Raw genomic sequence first — 21,316 nt, 5'->3', positions numbered from 1 at the left:
ATCAAGGACAACCTGCCAAAAAATCTCATACAGTCAGAGAAAATGGCATGCGTCCAGATCAAGCTGTCTTTTTCTTTCATTCCCATAAATACTTTGTCTGCTTTTTCTTCCTGTAATAGTTTTCCTGCATTCTTTTTGAGGCACTGGATGACAATTAAAGGAAGATAATCTGTTTCTATCTGGGGAAATGTGTTGGCCAAAATTTCTGATCCTATTAACATACACATGCATCCCACCCTGTGCTGTAGGAGTATTTCTCTGTCAGACAGGTTCTTTATATCTACTTGTTCTAGACAAAAGGCCCAGTAAATCCTCCTATAAAGCCTATAGTAGAATAAATGTGTCTCTTCCACACTGTCTTGGCAAAGGCCCTCTGAAGCAGTGAGATTAGCTTGAGACCTCCTCCTCTGACAGCCCGCTCCCTTAAGAGGGATGAGCCAGACCCACTGTCCAATCATAGACAACTTGGCGTCGAGAAGACTCACCAGTCATGTTATTGTGGTGTTGCTGTGGGCCAACCCCCTGTGGAGCATTGTATTAATGCACCATCAGGTTTCTAATTGTTCTCCATCAGAATGCATTTGTTAGCATTCTTTCAAAACCATCACTCTGCATTTAGTTGTCCCGGTTCAGTCTTATGCAGCTTTGCTTTTACTCATACACTGCCCTCAGGTGCAATCTACAGATGAATGCAACAAGTCATAAATGTACTGTAACTAAAAGGGCTTATAGGCAAGGTAGGAAAGCTTAATATCAAGAGATGTCTTGAGTCACGGTGTTGATAATGGTAACTGAAACTGTCGGCTTTCATTTGTACAGCTTTGGGGTATACGAAAAGTATCCAAATTTAAAGTGCTCAAAATGGTTCATTTGGTGTATTATTTTTTTATTCTAATACATGTGTGAAATATTATATAAGAACACTATTAAATTGTCAGAGTTGGGCTAACACATAATGGCGTTAAATAAACAGGCACCACCCTGACTTGGTTGACAGTTCAGAGGGTTATCAAACACACAACCGATTTTATTTGGAAATGAAGAACAGTTTGATCTATCTAGCTTGCTATCGATCATTTAAATATGTGTTTGTGTGTACAGTATATGCTTAAAATAAGTTGGAGTCAGACACCTCTCCAAACTATACCACACATGTACCAATATTACTCCCAGACAATTTTAGTCTGCAGCTCTATTTGCAGGTGTAGCCTGTAGTTAGTGGTTCATTCATAGCAACAGGCTCTCTCTCATTGTACTCCCTTCACAGTCACCAAGTCTCAGCCCTGCGGAATAGCTGACACATGAGTATTATCTCTCCCACACTGGGTAGGCTGCGCCGCACTGGGCTGGGCTGTACCGGGTGTAGGAATTGCCCCCACACTGCAGGCTGTGGGGAGATAACAGACGGAGTAATGAATTCCAGATTGCTGACAGTGCAGTGTGGCTGCGGAGTAGATCACCCCGACAACGCCAGGCCCCGGTTCCTCATAAAATGTATGCCATCAAACACAAGAGTGAAGTGCCGTGGCAGCAAAACTCAGTCAACCCAGGAGAGGTTGTAGCTACAGGAAAGAGTGAGTGCGTCTGCCCTTGCTGAGGCTCACCCTTGTTTTTGTTTAGTAAGCTGGTTCAGATAACTGGATCATTATGGTTCCGTCTCACACTGTCAGAGCCTGTTAAATTCCATTATCCCTTTAAGGAGAAGAGTTAAATTGACGTTAATAAAGTCGTCTTAAGGTCAAGCGGCTATTGTCCTAGAGGCAACCTTTATTTTTCTGTTGATCTGTTTATTATTGGCTTAGGAGGCTCAATATTTGATAATAGTTAATATAGCAAATGGTTATACTCAGAGATTTGGGTTCTCTTTTAGAAGCCGTGGAATATTTTGTCCAGGGACTTTTGTAATACCTTTCAACAGAGGCCGAAGCTGCCAAGTGTTTGTGAATGGCTTTTGTTTGGGTCCTCAGTGGAGTGACCTGCCAAGATGTTTTTGTCCAGCACAAACTCTCCAGACGCTTTATCCAGCATGATGTTGGAGCGACTTCTAGTTCACAGACCTTGACCAGGACATACTGTGATATGTGGGCGCAGATAAAGTGGCCAGTGCTTTTCTTTTTGCCAGAGATTTTAGGTGCGATACAGTCTTGATGTTGCACCGGGTGTCACTTGCTAATCCACAAAGGTGAATCAATGCTGTAGTTTACATGCGCTTCGTAAAAATTGTTAAGAACATGCAGTACACATGAAGCACAGCTTTTATGTGTTTTAGACAAAAAAGTGTCGAAGTCCTCCACGGGGCTTTCTGTCAATAAAGGCTTTCCATTTGTTTTTATAAATTAAATTTGGCAAGACTTGAGTCAAACAGCAGTTGAATCTTTGCACGCTATCCTTCTCTTTGTTCTGAAGATAAGACAGATGAAAACACTATCCTCACGATTCACCTCCTCTAAAGCTTTGCAAACATGAGTTATTGCTCTCATATATGAACATAAATTGAAACCACAATGTAGATGCAAAAACACCAGGACCAAAAAGAATGTTGTAACAATTTTTACTTTACTTTTTTGCCTTGTCTAAATTCTGTGTATTCCAAACTCTGGAGCATTCACATTCAGGGCCATATACTGTAAGGATATGTAAGGATTCTCAGTTTCAATTGTTGTGTATAGAACAATAAGTAAATCCATTATAACGTGTACCCTATTAACATAAAAATGTTTTTGTGTTTTGTTGTGCATGAAATTATAATAAAAAGAGATTTGAAATGTTACCATATAATTGCTATATAATATTATTGTTTTTGTTACAGTGTCGAAACTGCCAGATCAGATCTGAAGCAGCTCCCAGTCCTACCCACGCGAGTCCTCAGGGAACATCCATCTCTAAATTACTGGTAAGCTGTCTAGGATGTTGAGGTGTCCGCAACCACAAAATGCATGATGCGGAATTGAAGGAGAGTCACTCTTGGGAGAATGCACACCGCCCTAAAGACTCATCTTGATGTTTCAACCGATAACCGCACCTCTTCCTCCCCAAGGAACAATAATGTTTCAGCTGTCAAATGACCTCTGAGGTCAATAGCATAATGACTTATTTTCCCAAGAGAAGTTCTTGATGTTAAAGTACATCAGACCTGTTTGAGATTTAGTTCTTTGTTGATGGTTTGCTATATATCCAATTTAATTGTGAGCTGATGTCTGTGTTTCGAATAATAGATCAGCTCCATTCCAGACAGTTTGCATGATCGATATTATACAACTGTTGCTGTGCGGTTGTGGCAGATCATGTGGTGGTGGTGTTGGGGGAGTTAACGTTTATCTGTTTTCATACCATACGTTGATCTGTTTTCATACCAAATGGCCACAAAAGCGTAAATAAGCAATCATTTATTATGACATTTTGCCATTTGTTATTGTCCCCAAATTAAAATGAATCAGAAACCTGTATCTTCTCTACCACTATGCCAAATCTAACCTTTTTTGCTTTAATTTAATTTGACAAATTTAATTGACATATTACCTTCAGGACCAGACTGGCTGGGCCATTAGTCTCTGTCTGAATAGCCTTGATCAATTTTCTCATTAGTAAGGCATCAACATGAAGGAGACCATATTGCAGCTGTGGTTTGAGAGGGGAGACGGACATGGAGCATGTCCTGTTTGTTTTTAATTTTGTTTTTTTTGGCAATTCAAAAAGAACATGCCAATCAAATGGTCTTATCATAACTTCAGACATGTCTAAGATAATAGGATCAAGTCTCAAGGCTAACTCCCATTGAGGTCCTTGATGTCATAAGACTGTTGTTAAATTAACTTGCTCCATTTAAAAACATTTTGCAGTGCTGTTTTTAAACCTTAAGCATTTTAGCATTGCTTGCACTGGTATCGATGCCGAAAGCATGAGTATCGCAGCTATTCTTGAAGTGATCTTAAAGGCACTCCAGTGCTGTTATTCCATACCGCCCCAAGGGGCACTTGCACTGACTAGGCCAGGGAGGGAATTCAACACGACAGCCAGAAATGCTCGGTAACAAGAAGGCTCATGGCTTTGTTGGGTTAAAAAAAAAGCTGAGATGAGGAATATTGTTTTAAAGAGGATTAAACCCGCTTTGTGACCAAAGTCAAAATCACAGCCTCGCATATTATTCAGAAATGGCATGACCCTGCAGAGGTGTGCTAATGTATTACACTTTTTTAAACACAGGCACTTCCTCAATGGATTGAAAAAGTCCATTAATACTACTTGTTAACTAATGACAGCTCATTACAATATTTCATTAAGAACTATTACCGTGCACTGTTAAAAATGTGCTTTTATTCTGCCACCATCACTCGACACCATCCACCTCATAAATATAGACATGACCTTAAGGCAACAAAATTGTACCAAAATTATGTCAGAGAGAAAGTAATCTTCTTCTACTTTCGGCTTTTCCCTTCAGGTGTCGCCTCAGCAAATCAACCTTCTCCATCTAACCCTATTCTCTGTATCAGAGAGAAAGTAATAATCAGCATAAAATCTTTCAGTGCACAGTACATTTATATCTTCTGCTGCACAGAATGAATCACTGCTTAGTCTCAAAGAACAAACTATTCATACAAAAAGTGTGTGTGCTCATGGGTAAAATTGTCTAAAATTGTTAAGTAACTGAGTTTTTATCTTTAGGTAGAAAAGGTCCAGGACCTTTATAAGACCGAAATTTGATAGTGATTATCACTGCTTTGTTTGTAACTACAATTAGAAGGATGTATTAATGCATTCTAGTGTCCCTGCTTGCAGCCCTGTGTGATGCGCTTTTCTTCAAAATCAGTTAGCAGCCCCACAGCTGAATTAACGGCTAACAGAGATGGGGGGGTTTACGGGTTAAATCAGTGCTGGTATGGGTCTTTTACGAGAGATAATTACAGCAGGGAATAAATGGGATGCATTTGCACCAGACTAAATGAGAGCCATCAGTAGGGCCAGACTGCAGAGGGTTTGTCAGAAAGAGATGGCCCTTTTTACAGCCTTTTTGTGCTTAGAACGTATAATTGATGGATTATTTGGCTTCTGTTTACCATTGCAGTGAAGACAAAGTGATTGAACATTACAATAAACTGAAGGGACTGACCAGAGGACAAGCAATTGTGAAGTAAGTTATAAAAGAAATTCTGTATCTTGGTTGCTTTGTTGAAAAGTATCTCTTACTTGTTTGTGTGACCCCGGAGCCTTATGTTACAAGAATGCGCGATTAATTAAAGAAGGTGCACTCACTCAGTTCCAGCTTCTCTTGGGAGGAGATCAGTGCTATTGTGTGTTTTTCAGTGCACCTCCCAGATCTTCCATGCTCGGATGATTTGTGCCCTTGAACCGATCAATGGACTCTGCCCACCCCATTCCCATTGCGGCCCTGAAACAAATTGATCAGCTGGCAACTGCAACTGACTGTGGCTATTCAACAGCTATTGCTTAAACCCCGCTTTATCTGTTGTACAATAGCCACTGGTTGACAGTGATGAAGTCTAAGTGGCTGACTTCTTGTTAACCTGTCCGTCTCTCTCTGAAGGTATCTGGCTCTGGTGGAGTCCCTGCCGACATATGGAGTACACTATTACCCAGTGAAGGTAATTGCTGTGCCCTGAGTAACATCTTAGCTTAACCCCTGCCCATGTTCTTTGCATCTCATTTATCTTATCCAACACATAAGTCCACATCATATTCCTTGAGGCGTTGATAAACTCTCCTATTTGAAATCGTAAAAGTGAAAGAGCCTTCAGAAGTTATAGGAACCATGAATGCTCCACTGGCTTTGGATGAGACCGGCTGAGTACAACGTTGCGGTCTAAAAGCATTAGGTGTTAGATATACAACACAGTGTATTAGATTAATGTACATTTTAACCCTGATTCTCCTTTGAAAAAATAGTCTCTCACATTTATGCAGTCCCATGTCCCCTTCTTTAAACTACCTAATGACAAGTCATGTTTTCTAAATCAGAACTTGAATTCATTTGTTACGCAAACCCACAGTTTACTTAATGAGGAAAAAACACCCTTCGGAAAGCTTCCGTAATTTTCCAAACACACAGTTTATAAGGGGAAGTTATTTTACACAGCTAGGGTATGTCAGTAATTACCAATATCGTAAATCTCTCCCCAAGGAATATAACAAAATCCAATCTAAACATTTCTGAACTGCCTTTGCAGCATATATCACACTTTTATATCAAGTGTTTATTCTGTAATATTGGTATCACTTTATAGCCATACCATATTTCCACTGGGGTTTTTGAGACACTAGATTAGATAATCACAGTTTTGCCAATGATCAGTGATCAGAAAATGATAAAAGGGGATTTTTCGCATGAGCCAAAAAGAAGGAATGAGTTAATGTGTGGAAACTAGTAATCACCAAAATCTAGACGCAAGTTGTTCTGAATGAAAGTCCTCATGTAATTCAGTGTAATAGCCCAAGCTGGAATCCCAGTTATACTTAGCAGAATGAGTTTTTCCCTGAAGATACTCAGTTTAACTCGTATTTGCACTCTTTGGGGAGCTGGGGTCAAATAACAATTTCCCCTCAATACAGCACAGCATGTCACATATTAAACGAAGAAAGGTACACTTAAGATCTCAAGCAAGGCTCAGATGTTATGTGTGTTAGTTTCCACATTTGGGTTCATTTTTCCTCACTTTCACTCTCAACCACTAACATTTCCGTCCAGACCTAATTAAGTCAAACAATTACTCAAATGGGCTTGCAGACATTTTAAAATCCTTTAATGTGTTTAATCTCCTCTTGTTTTTGCTATTGCTTAAGCCCACTGGTTCAGTTGCTTTGGTAACAATTGTCGTTTTTGTAAAGTCCCACTAATAAGTTGGCTTTACTGAGTGGTGGTGCGGTGTGATTGTTCTTTCATGCAGGACAAACAGGGAATACCGTGGTGGTTGGGAGTCAGCTACAAAGGCATTGGCCAGTACGATTTACAGGATAAGCTCAAACCAAGAAAGGTAGGTTAACTTTTGTTTAATTGTATGTGTGTGTGGGTGTGGGTGTGTGCGTGTGCGTGTGTGTATCACGTGAAAGATCTAAGGACCCATAATTTCATATGTTGAACAAACTAAAAAGCCCTTTGGGCTTTAAAGCGGGATAAAGCGGGATGTGGAGTTCAAGATAGATAAACTTCACACAGTTTCCTTATAAAGTACATAGACTTGTAAAAACTAAGCATCATTAAATTTTAACATTTAAAACTACACTTTTAAATGCTTTGCATTCCCATGGTTGCTTGTTAGCTGGTTAATCATCTATCCAAACTGTAAACAGGCCCAATCTAGCCCTTGGTTCACATGTCAGTCAGGAATCAGGTTGGGAGCTTGGTAAAATATTATCACAAAGTGTGCTGTGGAGTCAAGGCAAGTTGAGCACAAAAAGGATCTATTTTGTTGTGCTCATTTTTGACCAGGGTTGTCCCACTAAGATTACATATCTCCCTTTCAGTGCCAACATGGGATCCTGGAAATAGCAGGGGGTACTGTTACGCCTTATTAAAAGATTTACTGACAACATGTGATAAGTGTGTAGAGGGTGCGGTTATATCATTTCATGTGCTCCAGCAGATAAACATATTTTTTTTAACAATTGTTTCTTGCCATTAGGGCACCATTGGTTACAAAAAAGATGGATTTAAGATACGCTGTGAGCCACCCAAATAATTTTTTGAGCACGAACCATCTGCCATACATGCTACATCTGTGATATGTACTGCTCTCGCGGCACTGGTTCCAAGTGTGTTGTTGTGATGTGTTGTTTGATGTTGCAGATGATTTCTCCCAAAGTCTCTTTCATTACCTTCACGGTAGCTTGTGGAATCTCCAATCTCCAGCTTGTGGAATCTGTTGACATAGCAGCGCATGCAGTATTAGTGTGTGGCATCACCGTGCATAACTCCCACCACCCTTTTTATGGAAGGTGTAGTCTAATTATTGAGCTCGGTGGGAAACAGCGTGCCCTCTGGGATTGTGGCTGGCCCTTTGCCAGCCTGGTGGGTGCTTCAGCATTTGGTGCTCCATTGAGGGCTCACCATAACTAGACCTGCCTTCCCTCACTGCCCCACACAAGGAGGAAATAGTCACATGAGGACCTCACAAGAGTTTCCCTGTTGTGTGTGGAAAATAGTTGCCTTTTTAAATTGCCTTTTTTGTTGCAAGAACTTATAATTGGTCATGTGTGGCTACTTTCCTTTAGCCTTGAAGGCAGACCTCTGTATCTAATGAATGGTGATAGTGCTTTCTCTCTGAACCAACACCCATTCTCTTCAAGCCAGCCCATCCCTTTTTTGTCCTCGATTCTCGGTCTCTTAGCATGCTGCATTCATTATGGCAATTTGAGTCTGTTGGAGGAAACACAACTGGTGAAACAATACAAAACAATTATCTGCTTAGGAGGCTCAGATCTGAATATGGTGTCGGAACTGTTTTACACACATGTGCAACATATATTTGTTTGCGGATTATTTTGTCAATTCTGCAGATATTCCTGTTAGCTTTATGCAAAATACATTATTGTTTTCCCAAAAGTCGAGGTCATTTTTTGGTTATCATGCAGTGTAGAGAAAGTAACAATGGGTTTATCTGTGATACCCATCCATTTTGCAAAATGTTTAAACATGCTGCAACAGATTACGGTGTTTGGGAACCATTGATCGAAGACTGATGTTGGTCACACTTCTGTCCATCTGTTGCAGAGATTGTCAGGAGTAAGTCTTATTTGGATTTGTCTTTGTCTCTGTCTTCCCTGCGAAAAATGCCCATCTCTCCTGCCACTGACTGGGTTTCAGGGCTCACCAGCTTTTTACTAGCCATGTTTGTTTGCCACCATTTGTTTACAAGCAGGTAATATTAAGTAGGATGCAGTTATTATATCGCTTTTTTAAATCCCTTAAGTATGGCAGTAAGCCTTCACCCATCAGAAATGCTGAATTATTAGTGAGCCTTGAAGGAACAGCAAAGAGAAAAGTCATTTAGATTCTCAAGACCAGGATTGTCATAGGAGTTTAGAGGAGATGCCAGGGAACTGTTTCACACTCAATTCACCACGGCAAATACGCATGACACAAACGGGCTTAAGCTAAAGAAGTGTTTTTTCCGGAACATAGGATGGGACTTGAGCAGATGGTATTTCAAGACATTAACTGGGAGACATTTTCTGTCTCCCTAACTCCCTCTGCTTTTTGTGCTCTCTGCTAGCAGGTAATCTGACACTCTTTAAGACCACATGCTGCTCAATGTATATGATGAGCCAGCAGAACCAAAATAAATCTTCTGTTCATAATGAATGGACCAAGTGTCAGATCTGGCATAATAGTGACAAAATATGAAAGGGCTGAAGAAGTCTGAACACATTTGTATTTAAAAAGGTTAAAAAAACAAACTTAAAGATCTGTCACTCATTGATTCTACGTTACTTTTTGGAAAAAAATGAAGTCAAATTAAGTTAGGCTCGTCTCATTGTCCTCGTGTCAGTTTTTTCCCCCAAATTGATTTCTCATGTTTTAGAGCGCTTCCAACACATCAGTCAGTCAGTGTGACAAGTATTAAAAAGGGTGGGGTAGATCTATTTTTTATGCACTGGCTTATTATTCAGAGCCTTTCACACCTTCTATCTATGTATGAATTTGTGGACTTGTTGCCCTGGGGGGGAAGAGGGTGTCCTTGGGTCATGGGTGTGATCTTTATGTGAATACCCTAATCCCCTTTGAAACCGCAGACATTTTTGGCATAGTGTCACTTTCCTTTAATGAAATGCTTGGCAAAAAAAACAAGGGAGATTGAAATATTGAATGCACTTAATACAGCTGTCAGTATTCCTTCAGATCAGGAGTATACACATCATGTGGCATTTTTAGTTATTTTAATGAATCACAAATGCTGAAGCGGTATCATGGATTAGTTCCTCTTAGAAAAAAAGTGCTGACAGTCTTGTGATTAGTTTGTAATTCTTTAGGTGTGTCACATCCTTGACATATTTTGGTTGCAGCTTAAGCAGCCACAGGAGAGTCCTCGAGTAGTTTCATCGAGGGGCCTTTTACACAGTTGTTAACTTCTTCCAATAGGATGAAGGATACCATTAAAGTGTCGTCCTTACTCGAACTATTGTCATCTTCTGTAATGTAAACGATGCCAAGTGGTAATGTCTGGAAGGTGTGATTTGGCACAAGGGTCGCAAACACAGAGACGGGCTTTTAAGATACAATGTTTTCCCATGACCACTAAGCACCACGATCTTCATGTTACCAGCTATGTCATTAATAAGGCATGCAGTATTGAACGAGATGACATATCAAATGTAACACCATGCCCACTTACATGAAGGAACAATTGTTTTTCTTCGGTTTAATACCAGGACTCCACCAATTTATCACTGATATCACTCATCAGAGTAATACTGACTCAGAAGTGGATCAGATATCAGTGACAAAGGCACCAATCCATTACATTTAGTATGCTGTCAAGCTACGTTTTGCCAGGAACTGCCATATAAGTGGCAGCAGATAAAGTAAAATGGAGAGCCTTATGTTACTTTCTACTAACAATTATTTTCATTACAATGTCCTCTTTATGTTATCGTCTCGATTATTTGAGGGGCAGGCATGTGTACACTGAACATCAAAATGGTAGAAAATCAATAAATAAAGCCATCATATAGGACTAAGCCACTTAACTGAAGATTAATTTTACTCGGTGTCAGCTGACTGACTCAAAGTCTAGGTACAGTTTATTTACAGTTGTTGGAGTTTACTTCCTTTACTTTATTTTACCTTATGTTTATATTTTATAGATGACATATCCATTCTAAGATGCTACGCTACCCCATGCGCCCTCCCACTGACCCTCAGGGACAAATGAAGTTTCTCTGATTCTAATCTGCATCAGTGAAATGACAGGAAACGCCAGTATGCATCTTGACCAGGAACACAGACAGTCAGCATGTCATCTGAAGGAAGTAGTGTGGTTTAAGGTTAATAAAGAGTTGACAAATAAAATGTGTAACTTAAAACTCTGTATGCTTGTTGCCTACTGTCGGTAAAACACTTTGCTCCCCAACCATGTGAAAGGGAAGATAGACCTTGCTATTAATGATTAGACCACAGCAATGGATTTGTACTTGTTTTTCCAGCAGGAGGGACAGTTAGACAGGATTTAAAAGTACAACATTTCAGCATTTTCAGTCTCAGTTCAGCATTTTCAAGAAAATTTCATGAGCAGAGAGCTAAAGGTCTTTGAAGAATCTATCGCTGATCTTTGACCTGTGAGAATCAGAGCAAAGGTGAATTGTGTTTAAACAACGAAAACTGTAAACTGGGTAATGCACTTGTGTGCAACCTGTTCATCTGGTCTGACCAAATGGTTCAAGGAAGGGGGGGGGGGGGGAGTGAGAGAGTCGACTGATATGAAGCCTTGAAGGCTGGGTGAGCTGTGTGTGATGTCAGTGGAGGGGGTGGTTCAAGAGGTGTGGCCAGCTCAGCTGAAAGTCTTGCAACACAGTCACCTATCAGGCTGCCTGAGAGCAGAGCAGACAAGAGAGAGTATTGTTCAAGGAAGCCCTATGGGAAGCTTGAAGTCAAAAGGATTGAGTACAAAACTTTAGAAAATTCAGCCCAATATACCCCCTGGTAAGTCAGTAATTGTTTCTTATTACATGTCATGGCTTTTTTAAACGGGCTCTATCATTCAATTTTGCTCATCTTGTCCTTAATTTGTCATGTAGGTACATTTATTGTGCTTGGCAAATACTTTTGTTCCAGTGAAAATGGAGATGAGCTTGCTGTGGGTTTTTGACCCTGGGAAGATTTCTCCCTCAGGGTACATTACTACATTACTACATTACGAATCTGATTTTTTTTTCCAAATCAGTAATTACGGCACAAGTTAGTAAAACACATATAAATTCCTTCCTTTGGGCAAAAAAAGCTGAACCTTTGTGCCATTTTTTCTTAAAAAGGAAAAAAGGGACCCAGTTGACTTGCGGCTCCATGACCTGTTCAACGAGCCTAATGTCCATGTTGCAGATGTTTCAATGTTTCAGCCGAACAGGGATAAGCTCTGCTTTTTGTTTTCCAAGGCTTCTCCTCCTCACTAGATATAAATTAAAGGCTGCAAATCTGTCTGGCACAATTTTGCAGCCTACATGCAGCCGCGTTTAATTGCTCCTGTGTTATGTTTTTTGTCAAGATGGATCCCCGTCATGGAAGACACTTATCTTTGTCAATTGATGTAGATTTGTGTTTCATAGTCAGTGCAGCATGTAATAGCTCTACCCTTCTCCCCCCCCTCTTGTTCTGAAGTTGTTTCAGTGGAAGCAGTTGGAGAACTTATATTTCCGTGAGAAGAAATTTGCAGTGGAAGTGAACGACCCACACAGGTCAGAGAAGCTGAACCACTTAATCTATCTTAACTTCACAATCTCAGTAGCCCCTTTCCCTGTGTGTGTGTGTTTTTTTTTTTCAAGTGTTCCCATTTTAGCTGCAGCTTTCTTGTCACTGATGTCCTTATCCTACATTTTGCACACTTTGAAGGGCATCTGCCGCCTCTGGTCCGTTTGGGACACCGTGTCAATGGCTGTAATAGGCCAGCTAAATTTGTGTTTTCCTGCCATTTAAAAGGCTCACTCTTATGATTTGGCCCCCACTCTTCACACAGGTATAAAAAAATGTGACAAGTTGGACACCCAAGTTTGATGCTGCCCTAACTTGTGAAGATTTCTATTTAACTGTGTGACCGCTTTATTGTCCTCATTCATTATTTTGTAAATGCCCATTTTTTTCATAATTTTGACTAGAATTTATGAATGGCAGGTAGTGATATTTGTCAAATAATGTTCTACAGAAGAACTGTGAGCAAGCGAGCTTTTGGGCAGACTGGTCTGGTCATCCACACATGGTATGCCGCCCATTCTCTGATTAAGACTATCTGGGTGATGGCCATCAGTCAGCACCAGTTCTACCTGGACAGAAAACAAAGCAAAGTAAGTGTCTGCATCCTCCTTCTATTCCACCTATCGATTCATTTGACATCATTTTCCATTCTCTTCCTACTCAGCCTCATTCAAAAGAATTATTGTTAGAAACCACTGTTTTATCAACCCACATTTGCATACAGATATGTTTTCACTCAGGTATTACAACATGTTGTTGATGTGAAGCCCCCGTGTAATAAGAATTCACTACATTTTAAATTGTCTTTATCGTGAGCTCTATTTAATATTAACCTGTTGTGTTAACCAGACTGTAAAATAGGCACTCAACACATTTATTTACTGCATTGTTGTGAAAAAGTATCAGGCTTTAGTAATAATTACCTTTCGTGCCAGCCTTGTGAAAATATCTGGGAAAGGATATCAGTGGTCTTCAGGTTTTGATGTAGGGTAACCTTCTCATGTTTTTTTCCTCTCAAAGTGACAGTGTTGCTGTTATCAATTCAACCAGATATAGGGGGCAGAGGGAGGGTGGGATGCACAAAAGCTCTTTTTCTGTTCCAAATAAAAAGCCCTCATCCCGCCTATATCAAGGATAGGATATTCTTTTTTATTGTTATTCCTGATTGATGCCCACAATGAAAACCACTTTAAAGGCCGACGATTGTAGAAAGTAGAAAAATGCAAAGTGTTAAGCTTCATATGAATTTATGTGTTTTATTGCCCCAACCGTCGATGATGCAGAATGCAAAGTTGTGTCCACAGCCCTTGCTCGGGTGCGAGTGTTAAAACTCGCCACATGCCTTGAGGATACAGCTACGCTTTATGCCCACTGTGCGATTCCCAGTTGCTGAGATGTCGGGCTATTAAATCGTATGATGTGCGTTTTATAGTGGAGATGGATGCGAGTGTGCGGCTCCAGTCAAATGGGGTTATTCAGCTACTGTCTCTCAAAAGGCAGATGGTGTGTCAGTGATCATCCAGGAATAGAGCCCAACCTGATTGATGAGAGATAGGTGTGCCTGGAGTACCATGCATGCAAATGGGGCTGCCGCTATCATTAAAATGAAATACTGATCATCCCTGCTTCACTCCCTTTCCAACCCCCCTCTCTGACTTCCTCTTCCCATCTCTGACTTTCCTTCCCAGCAGTTGAAAATGACCACAACAAGGAGCACAGGAGACATTGCCACAGACCTCACAGAGATTTCCGCCCCAAGAATCACTAAACTGTCTAGCCTCGAGAGCAAAGACCAGCTCATTATGGCCAGCAATGGAAGCCTTGTTTCAGCCGGTACCAGTTAGATTAGCTTCTTTATCAACATGATGTGTTTATCAGTTTAATTTGTATTAATGCAACATGCATTCATTGCAGATTCTGCAGACTCAGAAGTTGGTGAAGAACAGAAGAAGGAAAAGATTGCTGAATTGAAAAAGAGGGAGAAGGACCTTCAAGACACACTGGCTCAAAAACTCGAAGAACTGAAGAAGATCTGTATGAGAGAAGCAGTCAGTATCTCACCTCTTTTCCTGTGCTGTTTGTAGCATCCAGTCGCTTTCTGACTAATGATCTATTCTCCTTTTTTAGGAACTCACAGGTGTATTGCCTAAAGAGTATCCCTTGGACACAGGTGAAAAGGCCCCTCATGTTCGTCGCCGCATTGGGACAGCCTTTAAACTGGATGACCTGTTTCCTTATCATGAGGTTAGTACAGGGCAGGAATGTTGTATCATAGTTTTCATTCCCCTGTGCAAAGACTATTACTGCAACATTATCTAGTTAATCTGAAAATGCCATTTGACTGATGTTTTACTTTTTGCAACAAGGTACGAGACTCTTTTAAGCGATGATTTGCATAATGTTTCTGTGTAACATGTTTATAGAGCCAGCAGGTGTCCATTCCCCAGCGAGTTGGGGAAGTGCATATATCACCTTATGGATAATGTCGGCAATATCTTTCAACCCTATGTCTTGCACATTTCCCTCTAGGACCCACATCTGAGGAATCTGGAGAGCATGTTTGCTTTGCAGCAGAAGATTGTGGAAGCAGCCAAAAAGTTGACCAGTGAGAGCGACCTTTGCAAGACGGTGAAGAAAAAGAGAAGAAGTAACTATCTGGATGCAATGAGGAAGCTGCAGGATATTGAGCAAGAGATCAATGCCTACAGGATCAAGAAGGGAAAGAAACCTACTCAGAGAGCCTCACTGATCTTGGCGGGTAAGTATAAACACGTCGTACATCAAAACATGAAACAACTTTTCAGTGCTTCAGGGTTCCTCTGTGCTTTTAATAAGGATTTACTCAAGACCCTAAGGCTATTTTCTTTCTTTTGTATCCAGATGATGTCAACCCTTCCGACCTCAGCTCTCTATCGGACAGTCTGACTCTGGATGATGGTAAGTGACAGATACTGTGAATGTGTCCTCTTCCTCATATCTGCACCATAGATATGTCTTATAAGCTGTTACCCTTTCCTCCCAGACGATGAGGTCAGCTCCCAAAGGCAGCGGTCAAGGTCAGTCCAGTATTCACCAAGACCTCACCATGCAGAAACCCTGGATATTCACTACAGCAAAGATCGACGGGCCTCCGCTAATGACCAGCTTGCAGACAGCAGGTATAAAGTTGCAGATATGAGTGTTTGTATTTTACCGTGCTCTTCTGAGACTCTTTGTTTTTGTGGATGAAGCCTGTGCAGACCTGTAGAGTAAATCCAGGCCTGCATTCCTGCCAGCCTCCTCCTCCTCCTTCCTTCTCCAGCTTCTCCAAAAAAATATCCCTCTTATCAGCCCAATTGCAGCGGCTTTAAAAATAGAAGGAAAAGAACATGTCGCAGCCTGTGAAGAAGCAGACAACAATCCCATGCTACATGAGAGGAAAAGGGAAACAGGAAAGCGGTTTTGGAAACTTGGTTAAATGGCAGCTACTTCACAATTGTTTACAAAATATAACACAGTAGCTTTCGTGTAGTTCATACTACTTGGTGTTATATGAAATGAAGATCAACCCAAAAGCAAATTTCAGAAACCTAAGAAATGTTTTCATCAGTTTTGTAAATGAAGAGATGGCAGTGACCTCTACTTCCTTAAGATCTTTAACCCAAAGTGGTGAAGGTCCTGAATCCCTTGTTCTTATCTGTGTTCCAGGTTCAATTACGGCCATGGCCAGGAATCCCTCCAATACACTCACCATGATGCCTTATCAAGCCATAGCAGCGCATACAAACCAGCTTCCAGACAGCCTCATAATGCCCGCAGTATGCCCCCCACCCCTGTCCTCACTCGCAATGCCTACAGCAGTACCCAGCTCAGGTGGGGCATCTATATATTAAATGTATTATATATTTCCAACCTCTAAAAAACGTATAAGTGGACACTTGATGCCTTGCTCTTTCCAATGAACCTCACACAAAGAGACCGTGTTGAGACAATGTTGTATTTAATGATCACTTATTTGTGTTTTCTGATTGTAGGTCACAAGATGCTCCACAGCATTTCCGACAGCGCAGCGGGAGCTTGGAGTCGCAGTCCCAGTTCCAGTTCCCTATAGAGCCTGAACCCACCGTGCAGTCGTTCACCATCTCCCCAGCCAGACGCAGCAACAGCACCGAGGGCCTCGATGACGGCTCCTCTTACACGAGTCAGTCCAGTGTCGAGTACAGTGTTCCTGGTAACCACACGCACAGACGCAGAGCTCGGGGCCGCCACAGGACCGACAAGTATGCCAACACAGGCAGCATGCCCAACTTGGCTCAACCAGAGACTCACTCCCATGCTTACCCCTCTCGGGCCCGACCCACCACAACCGCCTACTATCTGGCAGGGTACCCCAACTACACAGAGCCCGAGCCTTATGCCAATGCCTACATGTACGACAATGAGATGGAGGGACATTATAACGTCAATCCTTCCTACCACCACAACCCAGCTGCTTATCACAGCCATGACATGCACATCCACTATGGCAATGATGAGATCGATGGCCTGTCACACAACCCTTATGCGACGCTGAGGCCTCCCAGAAGCCGCCAGGGGCCCGGGAGCAGCGAGCAAGTCAGCAAGAACATCCAGAAGGCCTTGGTAGCTGAACATTTGAGAGGCTGGTACCATCGCAGTGCTGCACACAAACAGGCCACTTACAACTTCGACTATGACAGAGGTTCCCAGCAAAGCCTGGGCTATCAGACCGTGTCTTCGTCGTACAACTACAACAGGAGCATCTCATTCTCGTCAGGTTTGTTCACCGCACGGCAAATCACAGTCTGATCTTACATTTAGCGGGCTTGTCATTCATTTCTCCCATTGTGTCCCTCAGCCTCCTCCAGTGGAAATTGGCACGGCCACATTAGTGGCCACGGCCTATTAGAATATGACATGCCCATGCAGGCGCCTCAGTCCTACTCTTACAGTGCAGCCCCTGTCAGCCACTCCGCCCACAACAGGTGAGGAACAAAACTTGGCCTCAACTCAGCTTCTTATCTAATAAGCCACTCCCTGATCCTCTTTATCCCCAGGGTTAAATGCTAGTTTTTTAATTACTTAAGATAGGCAGCTACAAAAAAAGTAGCCTACCGTATGCTTTTGATGTCTCTTAAACTTAGTAGTCCTTCGAGTTCATATGTATACACTGTTATCCTTACTTGAACCTCCAACTTATTTCTGAAAGCAGAACTCAAAAACTTCCATCTACTTAACATGACAAGCTGGTATTTGTAGGATTATAGGATCTGTGCAGCCAACACACAACAGTATTTGCTTTGAGCAGTCGAATGGTTCTCTCCTCCTTAACTGTCCCACGGCCCCTGCTTTCTTGTAGATATGGCAGCTCACAGCTTTTTAACGGCTCCTGGCACAGCCCAGATGGCTGGGGACGCTGTGCCTTTTTGCCTCCCTGTACCTCCTCCTCAGCTTCCTCCTCCCCCTTTCACTCTTCTTCATATTCTCCTGGCTGTCAAGCCAGGCCAGTAGCCTCCAGCCCCCTGCTGCCTCAAGCCTCCAGAGGGCAGAGGCTCAGTAAGGGTCCTTTGCTAAAGGTAGCTCATAGTAAGTAAACAGCCGCAGCCAGAGCCTGTCGCTTCTTTCGGTTTGTCTGCTGAGTGTCCACAGTACGCTTTTTGTGATGTTTTGAGGTGAACTTCAGACGCCCTGAATGTTTTGTTTCATTTACGATAAGGTAACTGCATGGCTGTGTCATGAAACATGCCTGCCTTATTTTCCTCTTACAGCTGACTCGTTGTTATCCAGTGGTCACATTCCTCTGCAGCAGTGCAGCTCTTCTGCTCTGATTTTGTATGTTCTCCTCTGCTGTTTTTTCTCTACTGCTTGGCCCCCTGCAGAGGCCCCCTGCCCATGTGCTGCCATTCACCCTTGACCTATGCCCACTTTCGTGCCCAGATTTCTCCCGGCGTTTGAGTGGCACAGCTGTGATAGGATGGCATGCCCATCAGGGCATTTAGAGAGGCGCTGCTATACTACTGACCAGGAAAATTAATCCCCTCCCCCAGTAGCCAAAGTCACTACACAAAAGAAAGGGTGAGAGACAAAAAGGCGCCAAACTATCCAACACGGTTATTGTGATGGTGAGCTGCCTTTTTATGTGCGGCAAGCACTGATAATGACCCTTCAAATCATTCCTTCAAAGTCTCACTGATCTGCACCGGGAGCTTCTGGGTGTCTTGTGGTGGTGGGAGAGCACTTGTTTGGCAGAGGGAACATGTGACCCCTGAGAGATGCCGCATCGAACGCAACCCGTTTGTCTGTGCCGTTTTGTTGGGTGAGCTCTTGGAATGTTTGACCCTGGGTTTGCAGCCACCTGAAACTTTAACCATTAGCATGCCCAAAACATGCATGGTAGCATGATTTTTTCTTTTTGAGATAACCTGTGGATGATCTCAGAACAACACAAATACCCAGGGTGAATTCATTCTAATCATGCAGCCACAGCGGTTTGCTCTCCAGTGTCTGGAGTTGTCCTTTCACACATGTAGGACATGACAGGCACGCGCTTACCTGATGGAAAATACTGCTTGGTCAAGAGATGACTTGTTATCTGCATAGAGCATGCCGGGGGTAGGAGATGATACAGAAAGTAATCTATGGTCGCATGTAATAGGTTTTAAAACTGAATCTTTTGCCATTTCTGTATTTTTTCTGATATTGGTTGTCAAAAGTTCCTGTAATTCCTTCGTAAAATTGTCTCTCAAGTTATGGCACATGTTCCCAGAATTTTTGCACCTGCTTAGAAATGTCAATACTGCCCAGTGATTGAGAGGGCGATCTCTCCTGGCAATGCAGTGCTGCATTTTTTTTTTTCTTGATCTTTGGTTGTTTTTTTTTATGCGTGGGGTCTCAGTGGATGAAAATTAGAAATGTTCACTCTTTTCATTCACTCTTTTTCAAAATTATCTAGTCAACAAGCAGCTTTGTTGAAATTAACATTAACATTTTTGCTTTTTTTTTTCACATCCAGCCCCCCCAGGTAATGTTTTAACAAATTCAAGTTTGAAGTGCATGTGTGAAAGGGGCTGTTCATACTCATAAATTCAACTTCTTGTCTAATTAAAATTTGTTTCTCCCAAATATTTGTGTTTATTTCAGATCGTACATAGACGCTGGCCAAATTGACCCTCATATCAGCAACCAAACGCACATGGACGTGGAGCCAGAGGACAAGCTTTGCTGGCACAAAGTCTCAAAACCAGGAACAATAGTTTAGCCCCCTGTCTCCCCACACCATGAATGACATTTTCACCAAGACAACTTGTCACTGTGCCTTAGACTGCACTTACCTGTTTTTCTGTACAAAGAGATCCAAAGAATGAAGGAGCTGACTTTGCTGGATTTCAGAGTGGATAGGAATTGGGGACGTTTTGTTTTCTTCGATGCAAAAGGACCCGTAATTTTGTTAAGGAACTACAACATAACCTCCCCGTGTATCTTCGTGTCTGGATTGAGAGTGTTTGTAGTGATGGCACTTGTGCACTGACACTATACCAGGAGCTGCTGTGAACTGTGTGATATCGCCAAAAGGGAATTGCTCCTAAATGTATTAGGTGTAGCTCCGGAGAGATTCCAGCTTCACAAACAAAGGACCAGGATTATCTCTATAAGAGAGCTGCATTGATCAACCGGAGTGACTTGTCCTGTGTAAACATGACCATGAAGGAAAAGACAAGGATGGATATGCCTTCCTCAAAAATGAAGGATGAACTCATTAGGAACGGGTCAAAAAAGACGGCTTGTCACTACGACATCCTGCGGCCGTTAGATCTAGTTTTATCTCTGCATTTCTTGTAACTACCACGGTGCTTCGTGTTCTCCTGTTTGTCGTAAACACAAGTATTTGATCAGTCTCACTGTCAGTACTCACAGCATTAAACTACCAAGAGCCAGATCCTTGTGCTTTCGTTTAACACCGCTCGAGTATTACGATGAAATTCCAACCGAGGTTACGGACACATATTATCATTCAAACATAAGGGACTTTAATTTAAAAAAAAAAGATAAATGAAAGCACACATGATTATTTTTTCCATGCTGGAAATCATGGACAGGTGCTCATTATTTCTCAAGAGATTGAAGTTGTGTGTAAATGTTACTGTTTAATACACTGGTTCTGTCTTTTTTAGAGCATTTTTTTATGTATTTGAAAAGTATGTAATATATAGTACAATTTGTTGTTAAGCTGGTTCTTAGTATATTGTATAATTTCATTTGTTTGAATAAAAAAAAAATCAGCATTTTGATGGTTTCTATTGTCTATGTGTATTTTACAGCCTCGAGAATCAAGAAAATGAAGAAAAAAAGTAATTATCTAAGTGGAGGAAAGCAAGGTATTTTAATCCAAAGCTTCTGAATCTGGTGATTGGTCAATCTGTAGAGCGACCTAGACCTATTAACATAATGTTTAAAGCGCAATGAACATATAGTATCTGGAAGTAGATCAGTTTTAAATCTTGGAATTTACCACCATGAGAAACACTGCGACACTGAATGGTGGTCTTTGGTCAATCGGAACACATAAATGTATTTTCCAAATAACTTTGAACCTCTTTGTCAGTAGCAGGAAAGGCAATTGATAGTAGTAAGTGAGATAAGATATAAACAGTGTTTGCTTGAGGAATGCTCTGCAGTGCTAGAACTGGGAGTTTTGGCGCTGTGTCCTATATTCTCAGTGTCTTTTTTTCCCTGGCGTGTTTCTCTTGCCCTTAAGCCGTAAACCTACCAAACCAGTCTTTAAAATCTGTCACACCCACTATGGGCAGTAACCTCTCCTTCTGCCCTCTGTATGAATGACAAGCTGGTGTTTATAGTATCAAACCCTCCCTCTAGGCATTCAAAAGTCTGCTGTACACATGTATT

The 21,316-nt window shown here is 41.7% G+C and overlaps 1 protein-coding gene across 5 annotated transcripts in view; it reads left to right on the top strand.

Moving 5' to 3' along the window:
• frmd4ba (FERM domain containing 4Ba) overlaps positions 1 to 20,697 on the top strand; it is a 49,684-nt gene extending 28,987 nt beyond the window's left edge. For 2 of the 5 annotated variants that reach the window (XM_086167863.1, XM_086167859.1), the window contains exons 8-24: positions 2,810 to 2,893; positions 5,066 to 5,131; positions 5,546 to 5,603; positions 6,903 to 6,989; positions 12,326 to 12,402; positions 12,867 to 13,005; positions 14,104 to 14,248; positions 14,330 to 14,463; positions 14,543 to 14,659; positions 14,945 to 15,173; positions 15,296 to 15,352; positions 15,438 to 15,573; positions 16,103 to 16,267; positions 16,429 to 17,189; positions 17,271 to 17,397; positions 17,772 to 17,998; positions 19,553 to 20,349. In XM_086167863.1, the coding sequence (XP_086023989.1) occupies positions 2,810 to 2,893; positions 5,066 to 5,131; positions 5,546 to 5,603; positions 6,903 to 6,989; positions 12,326 to 12,402; positions 12,867 to 13,005; positions 14,104 to 14,248; positions 14,330 to 14,463; positions 14,543 to 14,659; positions 14,945 to 15,173; positions 15,296 to 15,352; positions 15,438 to 15,573; positions 16,103 to 16,267; positions 16,429 to 17,189; positions 17,271 to 17,397; positions 17,772 to 17,998; positions 19,553 to 19,563 (2,620 nt within the window). In that variant the 3' untranslated portion in view covers positions 19,564 to 20,349. Of the gene's footprint in view, positions 1 to 2,809; positions 2,894 to 5,065; positions 5,132 to 5,545; positions 5,604 to 6,902; positions 6,990 to 12,325; positions 12,403 to 12,866; positions 13,006 to 14,103; positions 14,249 to 14,329; positions 14,464 to 14,542; positions 14,660 to 14,944; positions 15,174 to 15,295; positions 15,353 to 15,437; positions 15,574 to 16,102; positions 16,268 to 16,428; positions 17,190 to 17,270; positions 17,398 to 17,771; positions 17,999 to 19,552 lie in introns of all 5 variants that reach the window. The other 3 variants (XM_086167860.1, XM_086167862.1, XM_086167861.1) reach the window with 3 other exon arrangements.
• Positions 20,698 to 21,316: the final 619 nt, after the last annotated feature.

Source organism: Fistularia commersonii, chromosome 21 (genome assembly GCF_037954325.1).
Source record: "Fistularia commersonii isolate RoL2024-O1a breed Wild chromosome 21, RoL_Fcom_v1.0, whole genome shotgun sequence".
NCBI lineage: Eukaryota > Metazoa > Chordata > Actinopteri > Syngnathiformes > Fistulariidae > Fistularia > Fistularia commersonii.
Note: the sequence above shows the minus strand (reverse complement) of the source record. Positions and strands in the feature narration are given on the sequence as shown.